At 45.3% G+C, this 23,127-nt stretch overlaps 3 protein-coding genes across 3 annotated transcripts in view; 1 reads left to right on the forward strand and 2 right to left on the reverse strand.

The window, feature by feature from the left end:
- Positions 1–753: 753 nt before the first annotated feature.
- obsl1a (obscurin like cytoskeletal adaptor 1a) lies at positions 754–10,630 on the forward strand (the record flags this gene model as incomplete). The annotated part of the gene is made up of 24 exons (XM_084574232.1): positions 754–1,948; positions 2,166–2,435; positions 2,564–2,824; positions 2,910–3,215; positions 3,339–3,605; positions 3,695–3,970; positions 4,174–4,288; positions 4,450–4,610; positions 4,710–4,982; positions 5,076–5,351; positions 5,446–5,721; positions 5,804–6,079; positions 6,160–6,435; positions 6,528–6,797; positions 6,889–7,155; positions 7,235–7,504; positions 7,606–7,872; positions 8,473–8,739; positions 8,848–8,960; positions 9,059–9,212; positions 9,437–9,598; positions 9,764–9,868; positions 9,967–10,233; positions 10,317–10,630. The coding sequence occupies 24 exons, from the start codon at positions 754–756 to the stop codon at positions 10,592–10,594; spliced, it is 6,648 nt and encodes a 2,215-aa protein (XP_084430358.1). The 3' UTR covers positions 10,595–10,630.
- An 878-nt stretch (positions 10,631–11,508) lies between these two features.
- On the reverse strand, positions 11,509–21,177 carry ctdsp1 (CTD (carboxy-terminal domain, RNA polymerase II, polypeptide A) small phosphatase 1). Its single transcript, XM_084574233.1, has 7 exons — positions 20,388–21,177; positions 15,568–15,716; positions 15,371–15,472; positions 15,126–15,182; positions 14,644–14,736; positions 14,315–14,500; positions 11,509–14,117 (listed from the first exon to the last, which is right to left on the reverse strand). The coding sequence occupies exons 1-7, from the start codon at positions 20,458–20,460 to the stop codon at positions 13,989–13,991; spliced, it is 789 nt and encodes a 262-aa protein (XP_084430359.1). The 5' UTR covers positions 20,461–21,177; the 3' UTR covers positions 11,509–13,988.
- A 1,371-nt stretch (positions 21,178–22,548) lies between these two features.
- Positions 22,549–23,127, reverse strand: part of LOC311509256 (striated muscle preferentially expressed protein kinase-like) — a 35,111-nt gene continuing 34,532 nt past the window's right edge. The window contains exon 40 of the mRNA XM_084574382.1: positions 22,549–23,079. Within this exon, the coding sequence (XP_084430508.1) occupies positions 22,842–23,079 (238 nt within the window). The 3' untranslated portion in view covers positions 22,549–22,841. The remainder of the gene's footprint in view (positions 23,080–23,127) is intronic.

Consider the following 23,127-nt stretch of genomic DNA (forward strand, 5'->3'; position numbering starts at 1 on the left):
GTAAACAGCGACACAATGCTTTAAAGAAAGAGAGAGGTAAGTGTATTCTTTGATGGTTTGTTACTGGATAAAATTCTGGTGAAGTCTGTTTAATGCCTTTACCCGCGATAAGTTGAGCTCATGATTCTACAACCCATGCTGTTTAGACGAAGTGGAGGAGTCCAGCAGGGATGTTGCAATTCTTAATGCCAAAATAAAAAGGTGGCGACAACATGGTGGGAACAAATGAGCCACTGGCTGCAAGAAGAAGAATGACCAGGTTGTCATTAAGAAACAAGAATCCAGTTTTAGATAGCTTGTGTTCTTGCATGACGTTACAGTTGCAACACCTCAGCAACAAAGACGTCAATAAAAATCCAGCTGACGCACATGCTGCACACATACATGTGTTTATGAGTCGGTTTTTATGCTAGTTTCAAGACTGTGGGTGTGTTAGCGCACAGTTTGTGTGCTAACGGACACATGGTCTCCCGCTTCTTTTTTTGGACAGACTACTTTATAAATACACTCTTCAATGAGTTACAGCACCAACTGTGAGGCAACCAAGAGTGGTTTGCTCAAAACTCTCTTCATGAAACTGCTAAACACGTGATAAACACCCTACTAAACATGTTTACCACAGCTCACGTCTGGCAGCTCCACTGATTCCTGATAATCTGATATATCTTTATCTTTATCTTATAGCTATTTTTTTAGAAGATCCCAAAGAATACAAAACGTCTTCATTAAAACCAGATAAAGGCTTACATCATCATGGATATTTTTGGTGGTGCTCCTCGTGTTTTGGGCTATCCACGCCCTGTCCTGGCGCAGCGTGGCACAGATGCGACACTGAGGTGCCAAATCGGCGGGGACCCTCGTCCAGATGTGATCTGGGAACGTAAAAATGTCCAGATCTTGTCTGAGGGACGCTACAGGATCTCAGAAGAGGGAAAGGTATACCTGCTAACCATCGCTGGGGTGACCGAGGAGGATGCTGGCCAGTATATATGCAAGGCTCGAAATAACGTTGGTGAAACCTACGCTGCAGCCTCGCTCAAAGTGGAGGGGGAGACCCAGCCACAAGGTGGGGACCAAAGGCAATTAGGAGTGAATGGTGTAGAGCAAGCAGTGAAAGAAAATGGAGAAACCGGAGTACACTTAAATGGATACGGTGCGACAGAAAATGGCGAACACAGGAAAGAAAATGGGGCGGAAACGAACGGCGAGGTCAAGTGGAACAGCAAGTTAAGTGAAAAACGAGAGGAGGTCAGTTTAACACCTGATGATAAACCGCGATTCCTCATCAAGCCGCTGTCTCTGCGCGTGGATCGGGGAGAGGACGCCGCCTTCTCGTGTAAAATCTGGGGCACGCCGCTGCCTGAGGTGACTTGGGAGAAAGACGGGAAGAAGCTGAATGACATCTTCGAGAGTTCACACTTCAGCGTGAGCAATCAAGACGGCGGCTGGTTCCAGCTCAAAATCTACAGGACTCGCATGCCGGACAAAGGCGTCTACACCTGCAAGGCCGTGAACAGCCATGGCGAGGCCTTGGCTGGCGCTGTCCTTCTTGTCGAGCCGGTACCAGAGAGAGAGGAGAGTAAAATGTCCTCAAACGGCCAAACTAACAGCCAGTGGTCGCCAAAGCACAGGGCTGGGCGCCTCAGTTTGTCGAGGGTCACAGAGGAGCCACTGGTCAATGCATCCAAAGTCAAGAAGTTTGCAGTGGCAGAGGGGAAGCACGCCAAGTTTCGCTGCTGTGTGACAGGGAAGCCGAAACCTGAGATCATCTGGAAGAAAGACGGGGTTCTCCTAGAGCCTGACAGACGTCATCTGATATTCGAGGACAGGGAGGGTTACTACACACTAAAGGTTCTGTACTGCAAGATGCAGGACACAGGCCTGTATGTGTGTGCAGCATCCAACGCTCTTGGAAACACCCTTAGTGCTGTTCACCTGTCTGTCAAAGGTAGGCAATGCTATCTTGTTTTTACAAAAAGCTTCTTTACACATAGATCTTTGTCCAACTTGAACCACTTGAACCCACAACACTAACTATAAATCATGCCCTAATGACCTCTGGCTTTTAGTCTTTGGGTCTCAATGCCAGCATTGAAAATATAAATAACATGGGGAAGATTTACAGCAACCGAGTGCGGTTTAAAAAGTATTTCCTTGTTCTTTAGGCTCAGCTGTGCGGTTCAGGCGTCCGCTAAAAGACGTGGAGGTGAAGGAGAGGGATGTTGCCGTGCTGGAGTGTGAGGTACCTGATGAGTCGGTCCCGGCTGCTTGGTACCTCGAGGACCAGAGGCTGATGCCCAACAGTAAATACGGCATGGAGCAGAAAGGAACCAGGCGAAGGCTCACCATCCAGGATGTCGGAACGGACGACGACGGAGTCTACCTCTGCGAGATGCCTGACGGAGCGAAGAGCATTGCAGAGCTATCGGTTAAAGGTAGGTGATTAGAATGTGTATTAAGATATTTTAAAGCTCAATCAGTCAAGAACTTAATGTGCACCACCTTCATCATCAATCCATTCAGCTTGCGAGCTTACAAAATGAATACGTTTTTAAAATTACAGGCACTATTGTACGCAAACTTCCGCGGAAGTTGGAGGTCCTGGAGGGTGAGAACGCAGCATTCTGCGTGGAGGTGGAGAGCGACGAGATGGAGGTCCACTGGTTTAAAGATGGTCTGAAGCTACATGAGACGCACCAAACTATCCTAAAGTCTTTTGGCAAAACTCATATTCTGGTCTTTGTCAACGTGGCCTATCACGACTCGGGGGTAGTGACATTCGTCGCAGGAAGATCCAAGACTTCATCGCGCCTCAAGGTCAAAGGTAGGATGTACATGTTTGCTTCAGCTTATCTAGTTTAGACATTATAGGCCTTCAACCCACTCTTCTTTCCCTCCTTGTCCTTAAGCCACAAGACACTGCCCTCCTATCTGCCCCGTCGGAGTCCAAATGGACGTAGACAGACCCAACAGTGCTCTGCTCACCTGGGTTCCCGCCCCCAACAGCCAAACCTCCACCCGCTCCATCTTTGTGCTGGAGAGGAAAGAAGTGGGTTCTCAGGAGTGGCAGAAATGTTTCACCTCAGAGACCGCCACCTCAGCTGAGGTCAACGGGGACAGCGTGCCGTGCGAAGGTGACTACCGCTTCCGCGTGTGCTGCATCAACAAGTACGGACGAAGTGGCCATGTGGAGTTTCCCAAAGTCGTCCATCTTGGTAAGTTACACCATGGAGAAAATTCTATTTCTTTGGTGAAAAGATCATCTGATATATATATATATAAGCTAGGATGTAAAGAACTGCTTGATTTTAAAGTCTACATCCTCCTAAATTCCTTAGTCCCTGGGCCAAAGATCTGCACCCACCTCCGAGGCTGCGAGGTTGCAGAAGGAGAAGACGCTTGTTTCTCCATCGAACTGTCTGCCACAATGGTTGGAACCTGGTTTCTGAACAGCGCTCAGCTGCAGCATGGTGGACGATATTCAATAAAACAAACTCAAGCACAACACTCACTGGTGATCCATGACACTCACACGACAGAGGACACAGCAGAGGTCACGTTCATCGCCAACGGAGTCCGAGATTCAGCTGTGCTCAGGGTTAAACGTAGGTGTCTGTTATTTTTGTTAATTTAGCACGTGATGGATGCATTTATTTGGAGTTTACTTATTTCTGTCCTGATTTCTTTTTTGCAGCTGCTGAAATCAAATTTAGTCCACTGTCAGAGTCGGACAGCAATAAGAAAGTGGACGTAGGTGACGCCATTGTCCTCTATTGTGAAGTCTCGCACCCTTCCGCGAAGGTGACCTGGTTGAAAGACGGTGAGGAACTCCAGGTGAATGACGGCCTCAACATCCAATCAGATGGGAATATGAGGAGAATCGTGATCCAATCGGCTGACGCGTCTCACTCTGGAGTTTATACATGTGAAACTTCAGGGGATGTGATCAAATTTAATGTTGACGTTGCAGGTAAAAGGTTTTAAAAATTTAAATATAAAATTAAGACATTTAGCACTGGCACTTTCTAACTATATTTTTGACATTATCTTGACTAAACAACTAGATTCATAAGAAAAAACCCTGGTTAAGACGGCCAGAACAGCGTACAGATTCATATAATACCCGGTGTTCAAGCAGTTGACATTCATCCTTGCCTCTTGCTGTTCATTCAGGTCCTCCTGTGGAGTTCAGCCCAGTCCCAGAGGATGAACTTCACAAGAGCAGCATGGAGCTGGACCCCGTTGTGCTGCAGTGCAATGTTTCCAGAGATGATGCTGAAGTAGTGTGGTAAGACAAAGACTGAATTCCTGTTAGAAAAGTGAATATTAAACTTTAAAACTGATGCTTTTTATTTGAATTATGAGCGTCAAACGTTTGAAACGCAATCTGAATATGGGTATGTGTAGCTGTCCCTTTACTTACAGCATCATTTGTCCAATGTGTTCCAGGTATAAGGACGGCTGTGAGGTTCAGCCAAGTGACAACGTCACCCTGCAAGCAGAGGGAACCATGAGGAGGTTAATCATCCGTTCTGCAGAAACGACAGACGCAGGAAGTTACAGTTGCCAAGCAGGAAACAACAGCATGGAGTTCACTGTCAATGTCAGAGGTACGCTGACCTTTCTGACTTGTTTTTTTTAGAGTGTATAGACCCAGTATAGTACACATTTGACCTCACTTTCATTCCTTCCTCTTACTCCAAATACAGAGCCTCCAGTGATGATTGTAGAACCTAAGGATGATGTTGTGATGGAGAGCTACATCTCAGAGGAGATCCACCTCCAGTGTGAGTTGTCTCGTTCCAGCGGGAAGGTGCGGTGGTTCAAGGACGGCCAGCAGGTGGAGGAAAGTGACAACATCCAGCTGATATCAGAGGGTCCTTACAGAAGGTTGACCATCTTCTGTGGCTCAGAGGAGGATAGTGGAGAGTATGTGTGTGAAACAGATGGCGACTCTGTCTTTTTCCAGCTTACTGTTACAGGTAAATGCTTCTGATTGTACTATACATCTAATACAGATGTCTGGAAGCTCTGATTTCTGATTATTACAAATAAATGTCCTCCTCCTGCATCAGAGCCACCGGTAAGAATCATTTCTCCCAGCGAACCAGAGTTGGAACTGACCCATTTGGCTCCAGAGAGGCTGGAGCTCAGCTGTGAGATCTCCCATGCGGACGCGTCTGTCCGATGGTTTAGAGATAGTCTGGAGGTAGAGGAGGGCCCTAATTTGATCCTGGAGGTGGAAGGACCCAAACGCCGGCTGGTTATACCCGAAACCACTGTGGAAGATTCAGGGGAGTATGCATGTGATACGGCAGATGACTCTGTGGCCTTCTTGGTGAATATTACAGGTAAGCAGAGAGACATGTAGGCTAACTATTAGCCACTCAATAATTGGATCATTTTGGCTTTTTAATCACTTTATTCATCTTTTTTTTCATTTAGAGCCAGCAGTGACACTCTCTCGTCCCAAAACCACACCCGACAAATTGGAGAGTTTTGCTGGCAAACCAATCGTACTTGAAATCGAAGTGTCCCGGCCAACAGCGGAGGTCAAGTGGTGTCTAAATGGCAGAGAAATAGAGGAAAGTAGTAATGTCACCATCACAGAGGACGGGCTCACCCGTCGCCTGACCATCCATTCTCCCACTCCAGAGGATTCTGGGCAATACACCTGTGACGCTCTTGATGATAAAGTTGATTTCCAGGTCAAAGTTTCAGGTAAGTGGCAGAAGTTAGCTTTGGGGGTGTTTTCAGACCCGTAAAGCAATTTTTAGATCAATCTGTAATTCTGCATCTACAGAGCCTCCAGTGAAGATCTTAAGAAAGTCAGAGATGAAGGCAGACCTAAAGTTCCTGCTTTCTGATGACATTGTGCTGGAGTGTGAGCTCTCCAGAGCCAATGCTGTAGCCAAATGGTACAAGGACAACTGTCGGGTTGAGGGTGATGAAAGGTTCTGTGAAGAGGAAGAAGGTGCTTTCCGCTCACTGGTCATCCTCAATGCCGAGCTCGGTGACTCAGGAGAGTACTTCTTGGATGTTGGAGATGACAGCATGAGCTTCCAGGTTACAGTAGAAGGTATAATTAATTCGGTGGATATTACTGAATTTATTGAGAAAATTAATAAACAACCCATCTTCGCTTTCTTTTGCCCTCAGAGCCTCCAGTAACCATTGTAGGAAACTCATCTGACCCTGACATCCAGGAGATGGTGCCAGGCGATGATCTGATCCTGGCCTGTGAGGTGTCCCGTGCGAGTGCCCCTGTCCAGTGGTACTGTAACGACAAACTGCTCACCAGTGACTCCCGCACCTACATTGAGAGCTACGGGACCCTGAGGAAGATTATAATCTCATGTGTACAGCCCTCAGACTCTGGAAAGTACGTCTGTGACGCTGTGGATGATAAGATGATCAGTGTTGTTCGGATTCAAGGTACAAATACAGAATGCAGGTGTCCAGAGTCAGACAAAAGGTCTGATGAAAATAACACCTAATATTCGTTTCTCTTTTTGTTTCCATCAAAGAGCCTCCAGTTACATTTATCAACAAGAACGATGACATGGTTGTGACGGGTTACGAAGCGGAGAGCGTGACCTTGACAAGCTACGTGTCCAAGGAAAGCGCTCTAGTGCGTTGGCTGAAAGACTGGACGCCTGTTGAAGGTGAACGTTTCCGAGCGCTCATGGAGGGCCATGAGCGCACCCTTACCATCGAGCCTTTGAGGCGTTCTGATGCTGGCGAGTACGCCTGTGACGTCAACACAGATCAGATCCACTTCAGCCTGCTGGTGAAAGGTTAACACTTTACCTAGGATATCCAACAGCATTGTAGAAAACTTAAGTTTCGATTAAAAAGTTATATAAAACTTGATCTTCTTTATTGCAGAAATGAGAATTAAGTTTGTAAGGCACCTCCAAGATACTGTGGGCCATGCTGATGGTATGGTGACCCTACGCTGTGAGGTGTGCAAGCCAAAAGCAGACGTCCAGTGGCTGAAGAATGGTGTAGAAGTGGAAGCGAGCAGGAGGTTCACCATTCGGGCAGATGGAGTTGAACGAAGCTTGACTATCCATCGTTTAAACCGGGAGGATGCTGGGGAGTACATCTGTGAGTCCAGAGATGACCGGACCGTTGCAAGACTTAGAGTAGAGTGTAAGTATGCTTGGAGTTAAATTTTCTGTTTTTAATTACATAAGTTAGCTGTTACACGAACTTTCCTTTGTCTCTTCAGTGCCTCGAGTGGTCGAATTTCTCACTGAGCTCCACAACACCACTGTGCTAGAAGGAGAGGATGCCACCTTTAAGTGTGTCGTTTCTCCGGAGGACGTCCAGTTGGTCTGGCTCATGGACAACGAGGCAATCGCTCTGGGAGATCGTTTCCAGGCAACCCAGAATGGTCTGTGCCACACTTTAGTGATCAAAAAGTGCCAGATGTTGGACTGCTCAAAGATTACGGCAGAAGCTGAAGGAAAAACGAGCAAAGCCAGTCTCAAAGTTCAGGGTAAGGCCAATAATAAAGCGGAAAGAAGATCATTAAGTGTATTACTAAAATGACCAAAAGTTCACTTTCATTTCCTTTCTGGCTCCCATCATTATGTTCAGAGGCGCAAGTCATGTTTACTAAGAAAATGGATGTTGTTATGGGAGAGGAGTTTGGTGATGCCACCTTGGAGACAGAGATCAGCCTGGAGACAGGAGAGGTCCAGTGGATGAGACAAGGGGTGGTCATCCAGTCCGGTGCCCGGCACCTGTTGGCTCAGGACGGCCGTAAACGCACCCTCACCATCTACAACCTGACTCTGTCGGACCGGGGAACCTACCGCTGCGAGACTCTGCATGACAGGACGCAGGTCAAACTCAATGTAGAACGTAAGTTGTGGTGGGAAACAATGGTTTTCAAAAAACTAATAGTGGGGATTAAAATAAGTGGGGATTATTCAGTTGCCAGTTTACTCCAATGCTTTGTGACTGGCAAATCTTCTGATGCAGATGATGTCTGGGCGCGTAAAGAACAGTACACATTGTAGGTGTTTTTCATGGTGCAAAAAGTTACTAAAAATAGCTGGGCCAGACATGCAAGTGTGAAAAGCTTTTTGAAACACAGCCATACTGTTACACAATAGTGTACTGAGTGACACCGTGACAGTGGATGGCTCTCGTAGGTGTTGCTTTAGTAACGGGATCAAATAAGCCGTATCTATATTTGAACAACCTTTTGTTGTCCTTGTTGAAACACATAGTTATTTCAAAGTACAGTCAAGGTGTGAGGTATGCCTTGGGGGACTGCCATTATATTCAAACGCATACCATGAATGTAGAGTTTTTAAAAATATTCATCTCATCATGTATCTGGTATGTACATAAATGGTATGATTTAATCTTGATACCATTGCTAGAAAGTACATCATTGTGCATATTTCTAAAACAACCCTCTAACTAAACTACTCCTTGTGATGTCCTCTTATCCAGCTCGTAAGATCTCCATCCGCAAAGGGCTAACTGACCAAGAAACCTTCGAACGAGAGGCTGCCTCCTTTGAGGTGGAGCTCTCCCACACGGATGTGGAGGGCATTTGGCAAAAGGATGGCATCCGGGTGAAGCCAAACAACCAGTGGAGGGTGAGCACCAACGGGCGGATCCATGGCCTCACCCTGTCCAACCTCACCTTGGAGGACACCGGCACCATCGTGTTCTCAGCCGAAGGGGTGCGCACCGCAGCGAGGCTCACAGTCAAAGGTAAATACTGTGAAGCTCGTGGGTTGGATGCAGGCTAACTGTACTGCAGTCGCATTTAACAGATTATTTCTGTGATTTACTAATTGATTGGATTGACTGAACTGACAGAGACACCAGTGACTATCCTGAAACCACTGACGGATGTCCGCGTGGAGGAGGAACTTCCAGCCACTCTGGAGTGTGAATTTTCCAGACAAAATGTTGAAGTCAGATGGCTAAAGGTAAGAACGAGGTTTTTGGATGTGTTGAGGAAAAAAGTGACAGTTTTAATGGCTATGAAAGGAAGAAGAAATACCTTTGACTTTTTTCTTGAAATCAGAACGGCACAGAGCTGAAACCAGGGAAGAACTGTCGGATCTACTCCATGGGTCGTAAGAGGTTCTGTCAGATCCTGCAGAGCTCCCAGAGTGACTCTGGCTCCTATACATGTGACACAGGGGATATCAGCACATCCTGTACACTGGAGGTTTATGGTAACTATCTGACCAGACACTGGCTGACACACATCCTAATATCACCTTGAAATCTACATTTGTAACTTGTAATTTTACATCCTAGTTTAATTTTGAATGAAGTGCAGCCACTGAAGCAACTTGAGTTGAGGTTATACTATATCCCCATCTAGTGGTCAACTTTAATCTGCCCTCAGATAGAAAATAACTTTTTGGCATCTGATTTCTCTCTACTAACCTCTCAGAGCATGCGCTGGAGATAGTCCAGGATCTGGAAGACCTTTACATCCAGGAAGACCAGAACGCTGTCTTCATGTGTGAGGTTTCTCTGGAGGACGTAAATGGGGAGTGGTACAAGGACGGACACAAGATCCGGCCCAGCAGCAGCGTAAAGATCCGCACTGAAGGTCAGAGACAGAGAGGATTCCAAGTGTTGGAAGTGAATTGTTTTTTTGATGAGATTGAGAGACTAATTCCCAAAATAAACACAATAATAAATGATAATAAAGGTGCAAATCAATTAAATTCTCACTTTTTTAAGGGTAAGATCGATATATGTTTTCTTCCTCTAGGGACCAAACACTTCCTGCTGATGTGTAACGTCAAAGTTGAAGACGCTGGAGAAATCCGCTTCGCAGCCAGGGATGTCGAATCTACGGCCTACCTTGAGGTGGAGGGTAGGTCCATTGTTACATTTACGTTCTTTCTCTCTTTATTTCTCATAGGAGCATAAAATATTCCATACCTGACGGCAAAAACGATCCTCTCAATTCAGAGCTCCCAGTTTCCATTGTAAAACCCTTGCGAGACCGAACGGCCCTGGAGAAACACCGTGTCATCCTCGAATGCACCGTTTCCTCGCCTCGCAGCACGGTGAGCTGGTACAAAGGCAGAGAGGAACTGGTTGCTTCGGATCGGGTGGAGATCCTGGCTGATGGCTGCTCCCACAAACTGATCATCCAGCAGGTGGCTGTAGAGGACGAGGGCACCTACTCTATTGAGGTTGGGGAGCACACCTCCAAAGCCAAACTGATGGTGGAAGGCAAGTTGAGCGGAGGGGTAAAGGGTAAAACTGTAAAGAAGCGTTATTTTTAAATCACATGATCATGCTTTGTGCTTCTGTAGCCCAAGCCCTTGTGATGGTGAAAGAGCTGGAGGACACTGAGGTGACGGAATCGGAGCCGGCGTCCTTCCAGTGTGAGGTGTCCGTCGACATAAACAAGGCTCCCGTTTGGACTTTGAATGGCGTGGCCGTTCAACCGGGGCCCTCCGTCCGCCTGGAAAACCACGGCACGGTCCACAAACTCACCCTGAAGAGCACCGGCGCGGCTGACAGCGGGACGGTGAAGTTCACCATGGGCAAGGCGAAGAGCAGCGCCACACTCAGCGTCGTCGAAAAGTAGAAGGATGAGAAAAGACAGGGACTCTGGCGAGAAAGATGTGATTATTTCAAATTAAAACTTCTTCAGTGCGGTTAGACTGAAGATATTCATTTTTTACAGCGTAGCTTATATTTATTTGCCTAATGAAGATATTCTTTATGGAAAATCTCTCAAAATAAAAACATGAAGTTGTCCATGAAGCTCAAAAATTCCAAAGTGTGGTGTGTAATATCAAACTGTGGTACTTGATAATGTGAGCACCGTTAGCTGTAATGTGCACCTGGAGGGAAGCTAAATCAATAATTTTTATAACCAGAGTACCATCTATGCTACTTTTAAGACAGAAACGTCAAATAAAGTTAATTCGTTTATTTATTTGATTTAAAACTTTCTCATAACTTCACAGCTGCCTGATAATTCACACATGACATTTAGCATTGGCTTGTTTGTTCCGTTAGCATACATTCTGGTCATAAAGCTAACAGGGAAAATTTAGAAAAAACTAAACAAAAACGTCATTTAAAAACACTTACCGCTCACCGGAAATTTTATATTACGACAGGCAAAAGTCTTCTAAACATGTTTATAAGAATATATTTTGTCCATTAAATTACAGAAAAAAAACAAAAAACTAATTTTCCTCTATTAAGTTGCGGCTTCCTTCCTAATCAAAAAGACAAATAAACAAACAAGATGGCGGCCAACCGGCAACGGCTACGCACAACGTCATTGGTTAACGTAGGGCTAAACTATGGCGGCCTCAAGTGGCCAAAAATGTCAAACGACGCGAAAACACTATTTTATAAAAGTATGGCGCCATAATGAAGTTTATACAATTTTGAGACTGAAATACTAGAAATGTTGTGAGTACATTTCGTAATTAAATTTAGACACATTTCTACATCATAAGCATGTAATAAAATATGTCTTAAAATAACTCATTCTGTGTTGGCTCATTTAATCAAGTGTAAATATTTTACTAACTATAAACTAACAGCTTTTTGTTTGTTTTTCACAGTTTCCTTAAAGAAATGCTCAACAAAACAGAACTTGAAGCATCTTTCTTTTAGCATTTATGGGGGGGGAAAAATGGCATTGTTACATACAGGTCATACATAATTTGGTATGATAAAACAACAAAATTAGGTTACATCTACTGAATCATGAGTACAGTAACATGAATATTCCATATATTAATGAAATTTGTTTGCTTTATTACTGTGCAAAACAACATATACATATCTACTGAATGTGTAAGAAGTACAGTATCAGCGAATGGGCCCACGTATTGTGACACAATACTTTATGTTTAATCAAATGTCAAAAAAAAAAGAGAAAAAACAAAACAAAAAAATGGCCGAGTGTTCCTATAAATACTCGTCACACTTTGCGCTGAATTCCTAAACTGAATCTTGTCGAGGCACGTGGTCATGGCTTACATGCGTCTTGATAATAGTTACCCTGTTATGTGCCGACAACATTTGCTGGTGTTTCTGAACCATGTTCTACCTGCTAATATATGAGGTAACCCACCGGGCCTTGCGTTAAAATCGCAAGAACAATGTTTCCCCGTTGGAAAACATGCGGTATATATCATATCAGAGGACATCTCCTGGGAAAAATTTGATAAAAAATAATGTTATTTTTAAAAAAAAAAGGCTAATCTGATTGACAAGAATATGTTAAAACATAAAAAAAATAAAAAATGTGATGCGGCCGATTTAATTGTCATCCCTGCTCCAACTGGACGACGGAGGCTTTCATTCATCGCTGTCGACGCGTGGCATTGTCAACGCAAATGAGGGAGACGACACAAGTCTATTAGCGGTCACGTTGCTCCTGGCGCCATTAAGAAGAGTTTGCGCCACATGCGTTCCAATACCTACATTTCCCAGAATGCCTTTCTTGAACCTTGAAGCATTGAGCAATTGCTGGGTTTTACATAATTGCAATTATAGGATACTAATAATGTAAGATAAAAACTAATTGATTTTCTTTTAGAACTATTAAACCATTGTAGCTGCACTGGAATTATCATCATTAAGTAACAATATATATATAATGTATTAATAGTGTTGAAATATTTGAGGGTGGATTTTTTTTTTTTTTTCTTTTTCCAATCTGGACTCAATTAAACCACTTATTTGTTTTGTGTCCTCACATATCCTCGTGTCAGCTCCTCCCTTCAGCACACATTTTATTACAGGGTCCTGTAATTGTTTCCAGCCTTGTGTGTACCGCTTCAGAAAAAAAACACACACAAAAACAAAAAAAAAAATAAACTGACCAAACTTATTTTTTGCATCATACAACTTTAACCGCTCAAATAAAAAGTCTGTAAAAGCAGTGAAAAAAATTCAAGGTTCGTGTGCGGCTTTAAAACAAGGGACTGGACGCTAAGGGAGCCGCAGTGGCCCATATCAAGGTCGGGGTTAAGGAATCCTGGTCCTCTCATCTTTGCCGGGTCAACGCGGGTGCAGATATATCGCTTTCATGCGCAGACGGTTTGATATTCATAAATTAGTGTCACGTTTGGGGAAGAACACTGCAGGCTTCTATAAAATGTCTCATTCTTCTTTTTTTTTTTTTTATATATATACTAATACCAAAAGCCAAAACCTTACTGTGAAATGTTTTTAAGATGGTATACAAATCAATTTACACACTGCAGTGACTACAGACTACACACTATACTTTTAAAGTGCTGTCCAATCATTTGTTATTAGTGAATTCAACAACTCCTGATTATATCTGACATTACAACCCCCTTTTTCTTCATAACACTGCCATGATTATTCAAAAACATCCGACCGCTCTAAAAAAAAAAAAACGACGCCCGAGGATCTCATGACACATAGTGTGACGGAATCAGGAGATAATGCTGCTCCTAAAAAACGTTTAAAAAGACTCCTACAGTACGTATCCACGTCCATCAAGTTAGTTTGCACGTAAACCCTTCCAAAAAGAAGATTCCTTTCCACTTTGTCTCCTGCAAAATCCTGCAAAATTCGATATGTCCAGTACCCAGTCCAGAGGATTCACGGCTTCAGGTCATCAGCTTTGTTAACTCTACTGCAAGTTCAGCGACATTAAACATCGAATCATTTCGTCCGTTTCGCTCGCGTCAGCTGGTATTCGGAAGGCAACGTCCCCGTCTGGCCAGGAGGTGGCAGTGTCGACGCTGTCAAAGTCACTGGAAGCTCCCAAACGTGATGTTGGTCTGACGCTGGGGAGGTGAAGTCTCTGCCAGCTGTGAAGCAGCTTGTGTTCTGGTGGGCAGTGATAGCTGGAGCTGGTGCTGGAGCCTCGCTGCTGCTGCTGCTGCTGCATATGTGTGTGTGTGTGTGTGTGTGTGTGCGTGCGTGTGTATTTATTTTCAGGCCGTTTTTGTTCAGAGCTGAGATGAAAGAGTCCGTTAGCTTGTCGTCCCTTGGTGCTTGAGGACTGTGTAGACGTTGTCCACTTTGCTCAGCCTCTCGAAGAACGGGATGAGGTCCAGCAGCTCGGTGTCGTTCATGTCGTCGAACCACGAGGCCACGGGCACCTGGAAAAAAACACACCCTTTATCCTGTAATCGCTTCCACAAGCCTGCCGCACTACTCTGGCGTCCACACGGCCAGCTAACTTTAACACATTTGCATGTTTTCACAGCTAAAACTTATCTCGCGTCAGGGAGGTGAGCAACTCCCCGATTCGCCGCCACGCTCAAAGTCATTGCGACTCCCGTGCTGAGTAACTCACCGCGTTGTCCGGGTGGAAGATGTAGGAGGCAGGGGAGTTGTCCACAATGATGACCTTGTTGAGGTCCCGGCCCAGGCGACTCAGGTCCTTGACGTAGTTCCCCCGGTGGAAGACGCACGACTCCCGGAAAAGGCGGCAGCGGAACGCGCCCCACTTGTCCAGGAGGTCGGAGACTGGGTCTGCGTACTGAAGCGGTGGATTCGAAACGTTACTCTGCAATGCTTTTGATGATCATACGTTGAAGAATTCGACTAATCTGTCGACTAATAATACTCCTTATGCATGCATTATTGGCACACATGATGTTCTACTGCATAAATAGTAATAACCTTGGCTAAACTGGCGGTGAACAGGACACACTCGAAGAGCTCCCCCATCCTCTTCAGGAACTCGTCGACATGGGGCCGCTTCAGGACATACACCTGGAACACACAGGAATCTTTAAACCCGGCTTCATTCACGTGTTTCTGCAAATCAGAAGCGCCCCGAGGAGGCTTCTGATTTGCATTTATATCACTGATTGATGGACATTTATATCAAAAAGTAAAGATCTCAATTGGACGGCTCCTTGAAGTTCCTCCTCCTCCTCCTCCTCCTCCTCCACGTTTCCTTCCGTCGGTGGCTGAGGGCAGCGTTCCTGAACCAAGTCATCCGGAATAGGCTGTGCTTGTCTGAACAAACCTATCCTGGATTACTTGAATCAGGCCCAGACCCAGAGTTGCGTCGTCAGTCTCAGAGCAGCCGTCCCCAGATCCCTTAAACACCTTCTACACTCGACAGTTAGAGAAGGGTGAAGGAGCGGCGGCGTTACCTGGTGTACTGTTCCATCTATTTCCACAGGAATGATGAAATCTGCATTGTTCACAGGCTGGCAAAAGGGACAGAGAAGACGAGATGTGAACCAGCGCGACACGTAAACACCGGAGGATTAAAAAACTAGTTTAGGTCTGGCATTTTCAAGCGACAGGAGAAATGTCACGGTCAAAGCCGACAACAAGCAGCGTTTCATAACTGCCCAGTGACGCCGTGTTAGCGCGGCTCTGCGACATACTTCACCTTAAAGGAGCTGTGAACCAACGTCTCGTCCAGATCTATGACCACGCAGATCTTCCCGGAGTCTTTCGACTTCGCTTGAGGAAGGAGCGGTTTCACCTGGTTCTGACAACACAAGGGGATTCAAAGTTGGAAAAATGACAACGGGGAAAGGGTGGAGAAAGCGGCCCGCGGCTCTTTTTTTGTCAAAGTTAACGCACCTTCGAGACGGTTCCGTTCTCTTCGACTAAGAGCGGAGCGTTGTTGTTGACCGGCGCCGGCTCGGGCTGGTCCCGGCACAGGCAGCAGAAGAGGCTGGAGAAGAGGCCTCTGCTCCTGGGCTTCTTGGAGGATAGAGAAGGTGAGGAACCTGCAGAAGAAGAAGAAGAAGAAGAAGCTTGTTTTAAAACCCCCAAAACTTCCAAAACGTGCTAAATGTTCCTGTGTTAAATGAAACAAAGTGGCTAATCCTGGCTCAGTGCCACCTAACAGATACCTCCATCTTGTCAGTGGCTGTATAAACACTTAAAAAAAAAAAAAAAAAAGTACATCCTCATACTTTTGTCATGTGCACAAACGCTCCTGGAAATACACGTGGCTGCCAAGGGGCGCTTGCATAACCGCCTCTCTGAAGTCAGCAGAAAACAGCCTCATCCGCCACCAATGGACACTCAACACTTTATCACTCAGGGAGCTTTAAACAGAGATGTCATATGACCGCTCGTAATTGCACGCGACGTTTGGATGCTCTGAAATCTGATTTAACAACTAGAAATACAGTGGCACGCTAAAGAAAACGGTTCATTTTGATATTTTTTATGTTTGTTCGGAGCCTGCTCGGCGTTACCGGTCAGGTGCTAACAACCTGACATAATAAAAGCAACAAGTTGGACTCGGCACGCGTGTTATTTACCCACACGGCCGTGATATTTTCTTTTTCAGCTCCAACTGATCCGTGCTAAATAAACCGGACTGCCCTGCCGTCAGTCGCTGTGGCGTGACTTGCACCTGCGAAGCCGGACAGGAATTCGAAGCCCGTCCCTTGTTTTGATCCACTATCTTTTATTTACATGCAAAACAGCTCCCAGTTAAATTAGGATTAGTCCTAATTTGTGTCCCGCCGTCAAAACAGCACATATGCAAGTTAATGTAAGCTGTAATTTAGCTGCTAATTTACCAACTTAAAGCCGAAGAAGAGTAGAATACTAAAATAAAACTTTTATGTGTTTAATACATAAATGACTAGGTTTTACTTTGACACAAAACATAGTATCGGTTTCAGTTTTAAAGAAGTACACACGTCAATAATCCAGAATTAGGTTGTGTGTGTTGCAATAAATTTTCCCCCCAAGAGTTTTATTTTATTTTGCATTTTTATCATGATTTCAGCTCTCAGGGAAAACTTTTCTGTCCCGCGCCGGACTTCTGTCCCTTTATGCACCCTACTCCCTCTCTTTCTCTCTCTCTCTCTCCGTCTGCCCGGACGTGACCGCGTTACCAACACACAACCCTCTGTTGTCCCGTCTCCCGCGCCCCCTTTCATTCCCTCTCCCACTCCCGTTTGCGGATTCAAGCCCCGTCCGACCTCTCCGCCCGGGCCAAAACAGGAAGAGGAAACAGACGGGTATCAGCGGAGGAAGCCGCTTTCGAGATCGCGCTGGTTCGGAACCCGAGCGGGGCCTGTCCGCGTCGCCCCCGCGGGGAATCAGGTGCTATCTCCAAAGCAGGGCTAATCCTAATTTGTCGAACTTAATCTTATAAAAAAAAACAAAAAAAACAACATGAACTGTGACCTGAGACAACAGGAAGAAGAAATTCTTTGGTGTGTCCATTCGCTCCCTCATGCCCTCACATTTCCCACTGCTCACTCCCACGTCCTCTTGATTCAGTATTTACGTTTTCATCACACCTTCAGCAGGAAAAAAATGTGACTACGTAAGGCACAACACAGCCCATGTGTTAATCTGTATCTACATTACGAGGCCGACCTCCTAAACTACCGGTGAGTCATGAAAGGAGAGGAGCTGAGCTAAGGTTTAAAATTAAACCGATGTTCCTCCTCTAGTTTATATTTATCAGCACCGGGTCCCATGGCCGCTCTGGAGCGTGTCGTCACGCCGCACGCCGACTTAACCCGAGCACCAATCAGCTGCTTCTCCGGCGGCATTGCGCAACGGATAATGACATCTGAGAGGGCTGGAAGTCTTGTGCGGCTCTTTATACCGCCACAATAAAAACGGATTATGAAACACCTTGCAGCCAACTTCTTCTTCTTCTTCTTCTTCTAAAAACCGGTTTCTAACGCAGATTGTGATTGTGACGTTTGCTCCAACGTTTCTAAAACTCAACAGATGCTGCTGCGTTTATCGCTATCGACTTTAACAGAGCCCTGCAGCCCACTGTTAGTCACTAGCGGACGTCCCAGGCTCTGGTCGCCTCGGTAACCCTTGTATATTTCCCCACTACAAATATTTCTAAGTGAAACAAGCAGAGCATAAAAATACTGCAAGTGTATGGACGGAGCTAGATCTTTTCTGTTTAACAAGCCCCTATGAGCACGGTTGATTTAACGGTAGGAACTAAAGTTTTAGACGGCGTTTCCTTCAGGTTTTGGGAACTGTGCTTCACGTGTCACGTCAAATGACGCCTCTGAAAAGTTGAGATCAGAACAACTCCCAGGTAAGTCGTTAACCAGAACGTCCACGGTGAATGCAGTTAGTAAAAAAATGGCCCGCATGTTACATCCTGTCCGACAAATTACCAAAAAAAAAAATGAATAATTCACGGAATGCTGCCGCTTTAAGCATGCATGACATCAGCCACACGCGATGAGACGCCTTATCAGTTAATTCGGGCCGGGATGCGTTTTAAAGCCTGTCAATGATCTCCTGCAATCGGCGTTCCCGTTTGTGATCAGCTCTGCCTCTGCGGCAGCTCGGCTGGCCGGACGACGCATCCGTGGCCGCCGCGCCGTCAAACGGCAGAGGCCTCTCTGATGAGCTTATTTCGTTTCTATTGGCACACGTCTCTGATAGCGATCAAGGCAGAGCTGACAGTGTATTTAAATGAGATCGGCGACAAGGAGCCTGCTGGCAAAACAGCTGTTTGGCTTTTTTAAGGGGACGATAAAACTCTGCAATGAAAAGAGACGAATTAAAAAAAGTTGATAAAAAGCAGACTCTTTAAGTTGAAAGAAACATTAAACATGCAGACGGGTTGACTATGCAGAGAGCTGCACTTCTAGCAGGTTTACAGTGTGGGTTGAAGGAGGAGTCTTCAATATGTTACAGAAGCAACAGTGCCACAATGATCACAGAGATAACTAAGGCAGCTTAAACAACGCAAAAACCGACTGTAGACTGATTAAATAGATATTATAATGTATATAAGAGGTCTGCAATCATGATGTGACTTTCAATAAATACAAATATTGAACATATTGTGTTTCTTTCTTAACCGTGCCACTACATTTACAGCAACTAATCTGTAGAAGGTGGCTAGTGGCTTCATCTGATGCTAACAAATGAGCCGCGAATGCGAGGACTCAACATTTGCCACTTCTCTAGTGCCACGGACGCTTCCCGTCTCAATAATAGGACCCAAAAATCTAAGCCACTCGCTTGGTTCAAGCTCTTTCGATTCAGTAACGACCCAACCTGTCTGAAGGTGCTTCGGAGAACCTAGAGCACTTAAACCACCGGCAGGGGGGGAAGGAACCTCAAGCAGAACGGGGCCCATCCGCCTAAGTCTGAGGCGGACGGGGGACGAGACGGAAACCTGCGCGAAGCACATATTTGCGCCCGCTCTGTCGTTTTGCTTCACGCTTCTTGCAGTCAAACGCGGACGTTCCGCATCCAGTCCGGGCCGGCCTTCCAACTGCCTCCGCGCCGGTCGGATTCCCACGATCCTCCGCTTCTGCGTACACGCCACGACAAGGGACGCCGGCCATCGATCACAAACAGAGCTCAGAAAAGGTCAACCTGTAGCTTTTTAACGCGCGCGAAACCGAAACTACAATTTACAAGTTATTAAAACATATAAACAAGCAGATCGAACGCCACCTGATCCCTAACACCGCCTTACCGGTCCAGGGGATTATTATTATTATTATTTATAGACTAACTCATGACGATGACGACATCTCGACTTGATTTATGCATCAGCCGACGAACCCAGAGGAGCTGAAGCACTCTTCCGCAGCACAAAAACAAAAGTAAAAACCCTGGAAATGCAACCTGATCTGGGCCGCGAAACAGAAACTAACCCGACTGTCACGGCTCTCTTGGTGTTGGCTGGCTGAGCTGTGGGGCCACAGTGTGCAAACATGTTCGTGGGGGTGGGTGGACGGGGGTGGGTGGAGGGGTAAGGTTATGCAATAGATCAGGCTACTACACATTTACAAGAGGGCCCCCCCCCCGTGTACCCTTTAAGGTCCGAACATGTGCAGGGCCCTCACCTTGCAGCCGTGGCCAGGTCTCTGAGGAGCGGCGGGCTCGCCTGATTACTCAGTAACCTGCATTTTTTGGCGCCAGTATCTCACCAGGTTTGTGTACAGTGGCAGGCAGAAAAGCATGCTGACGAGGCGGGCTGATAAAAATGTGAAGGGTTGCATTGCGGAAACTAGGAAGCAAGGAGTGCCACTGTAATAAACAGCATTGGATCACGCTTTAATTTATGATTAGATTTAATGCAAATGTGATAAGAAACAGATTTGCTGTTGTTGTTTTGTGTTCTTTTATGGGTTTAAAGTTGATCTATAAATAGTTTATGCCTCTGTTAAGTGTTCACCAATCATTTGCACGTCATTTCCTTCCCAAGGGGCCACAGACATATTTTATGTAGAATAAAAGTTTAATTTTTTTTTTTTATTTGTTTTCTGGTGGCTTTTATGAGCGGCAGGCTCGGCTGTAATGTGGTGTAAGGAGATTACTGCGCAGGCTCTGAGTTCAGAAAGTAGCAGCTGCAAAACTTTTTGGCAGCAGAGGGTAGAGGAGAAAAAAAAAAAAGAAAAAAAAAAGAGAAAAAAAAAAAAGACACTCACCCCTCTCTCCTGCGGCTTTGCCCCCCTCTTCATCCCGGCTGACTTGGGTGATTATTGAGGACGGGTGGTCCATCACATCCAGGTCTGGTCCACGGTGCTGACCTCACTCTTTTAAAGTTGAGGGAGATTGTTTCGCCGACTCGGTGGAGCGTTAACTCAGCAGCAGGCACGAGAACAACGCCGAAACGCCCCGGGGAAACATCGCAACAAGTCCGGGGCCGCGGCGCGTCCACTTCACGACGGTCGGGTGTCCGCTCCTCGGATACGCGCTAAAGTTGGAAGTCGGGGACTTCTGAAGCGTTTGACAAGGAGCTGGCAACTTTGATTCAATATGGTGCTCGACTCCGCTCGCAATTTCAAGATACAAACATGGAGGTTTCAAGGCTTCCCATTCCGCTTAAAGTGGCGCAGGAAGGGAACGGCCCGCGTATGACACTCCCTGTGCTGGCGTCTGCAACTTTGACGACGGTCCCTTAAAGTTACTCAAAAGTTAGCTAAGCTAGCGGGCTAGCTAAACCGGACTCTTTTTCGTCAAATATACCCTCCTTAGATAACACCTAAAGATATATATCACACTTTTTGCACCGATAAACCACCTTAAACGAGTCGGTGTTAGACGATAAAGGTAACTTATTTAAAAGCTACAAATAGCAAAGCAAACTCACTAACTTTAGCTAAAGGGTGTTACATGACGCTGCAGCCACAGCGCTAGCTACGTTTTCACCGGTAGCTTTACGTGTACGGTATGTGGGTGTAGGTTACTACAGTCGCCGTCGTCGTGGTAGTCTTGTTGTAATTATCGCTGTCAGTAAAAAAAAAAAAAAAAAAAAAAAACTTGCCCCGGAGTTTAACTTTTCCTTTTTTTGAAGAAGCAGCAGCAAAGAAACGCCCAGTTTGGGTCCCCTTGAAACTGCCTGAAGTCAGGGAGCGTCGCAAAAGTGCCGTCCGTGTTCTACTGTGTACGTTATGCTACAGTAGTAACATTGTTTGTGATTAGCCTTAAATTACTTAAGTGGAAAGAGAACAACAATAAAAATAACTAATAATTATTATTTTAAAGATACTTTTTTTGTCCAGAATATATTTAGGTACACAAGCTTTATTTTTTATTATTATTATTATTATTATTAATATTTTTTCACAAAAATCCCATCATGTCAAAAAAAATAAAGAATAAAATGGATTTGGGAGAAATCTCAAGTGTCAATAAGTGTGAAGACCAGAACAACATTCGACCCAGATAATCAAGAATATTCCCAATTGTATCAATAGTTTATTACATACTATCTCATAAAAACATCTTCAACTGTTTCCACATATAAACACCGCAAATAGGTACATTTACAAATCTTCAACCGTCCAAATTCATACAAAAAGGAACACTGTGATAGAGCAGTACACGAGACGTTCTATTATTACAGGGACCGTTAAGTGGATGCATGTAGAAACGGATGCATGGAACAATCTGCCGTCCAAATATTGTGATCGATCGTGATTTAGAACCAATGGAGACATAGACGTTTTGGACTTGAATCCGTTTTAGGCACTGACTGGGTGATCTGACCGACCGATGGGTAATACTGACAAACCACAGTAACTTTTTCCAGGTAAAATGTTATTTATCTACATTGCTGACCGCTTTTGGTTGTATTACAGTTAGATTTGAGTCTTAACCACAGAACAAGAAGTTGTACCACAATCCTAGCTCACCCTAAAACATCTCATGTTTGATTCTTAACACCAATCACAAAGACACTCCTTATTTTTATTACATTTTTATGATGCTAATTCAAAAAGTGACTCCAAAATGCTCGTGCACACACGCGCACGCACACACACAAACATACGCGCACACTCATGCAAATAAATTAACATGAAAAAGTAAACAATTTTTAAAGGAAAAAAAAAGAATATTTTTGGTTTTGAGTTTTAAAATGTGAGACTACAATGCTAAAACAAAAACAAAAAAAAGTTAGCAGCTTAAATCAAGGTACATTCACATGAGTTGTTTACTACTAAGTTTAGTGACAAGAACGACGTGGCGCGGGTAATGACACACATGTTCCGTGCAGAGAACCAAATAATAATGTGCAATTTCTGAATTCACAATGTGATGGAGAAATTGTGCAATCAAAGGAAACCAAAGACCATCCTTTATACTTTCATCGATTCAATAAACACATCTGCTTCTTGTTTCTTGGGATTTTGTTTCTTGCCAGAATCCCACTGAATTATCCCAGAATAACACTCCTGTGTGATTTTTCTGGACATATCCATCACTCTGCCCGTCCCCCTGTGTGTTTAACTGTGCCTCACATGGCAGGCTGACATTTTTTCATGCAGCGTTGGTTCACAGAGGAGCTCTTAAGATGCAAAGGAGTTGTTATTTCGCTTTCTTTAGGGCACACCTAGCCCTGCAGTTTTACGCCCGGTGCTAGTGTTTCCACCGTCACCTCACTTTGGGCTGGGAACATGCGGCGCGGTCCCGGATGCGGGGGACTGCGGTGAGCCCTGGTAGGTGCGCAGCAGCACCTTGTGCTTGGTGGCGAGCTCTGTGCGGCGGCTTTGCTGCTCCACCAGGAACTCCTTGAGCCGGCTGGAGGTGAAGGTGAGGGTCTGTCTCCTGAGCTTCATCAGGTAGGAGTCCTGCAGCCAGGCCAGCGTGAAGCAGTCTCGTGTAGTCGGACGAGCCCTGAAAACACACACATACGCAGAATTATTAGCTGTTTTCTTTCTCAAA

The sequence above is a fragment of the Chelon labrosus genome, assembly GCF_963514085.1.
Source record: "Chelon labrosus genome assembly, chromosome: 24".
NCBI lineage: Eukaryota > Metazoa > Chordata > Actinopteri > Mugiliformes > Mugilidae > Chelon > Chelon labrosus.

Bases quoted from the DNA above. Each gene is read 5' to 3' on its own strand.
- ctdsp1 (XM_084574233.1), bottom strand. From the start codon at position 20,460: ATGGACCACCCGTCCTCAATAATCACCCAAGTCAGCCGGGATGAAGAG. The intron at 15,717-20,387 runs GTGAGTGTCTTT...CTTCTTCTGCAG, and splicing joins CAAAGCCGCAGGAGAGAGGG to GTTCCTCACCTTCTCTATCC. The intron at 14,501-14,643 runs GTTATTACTATT...CCACCGCTTCAG, and splicing joins TCACCGCCAGTTTAGCCAAG to TACGCAGACCCAGTCTCCGA.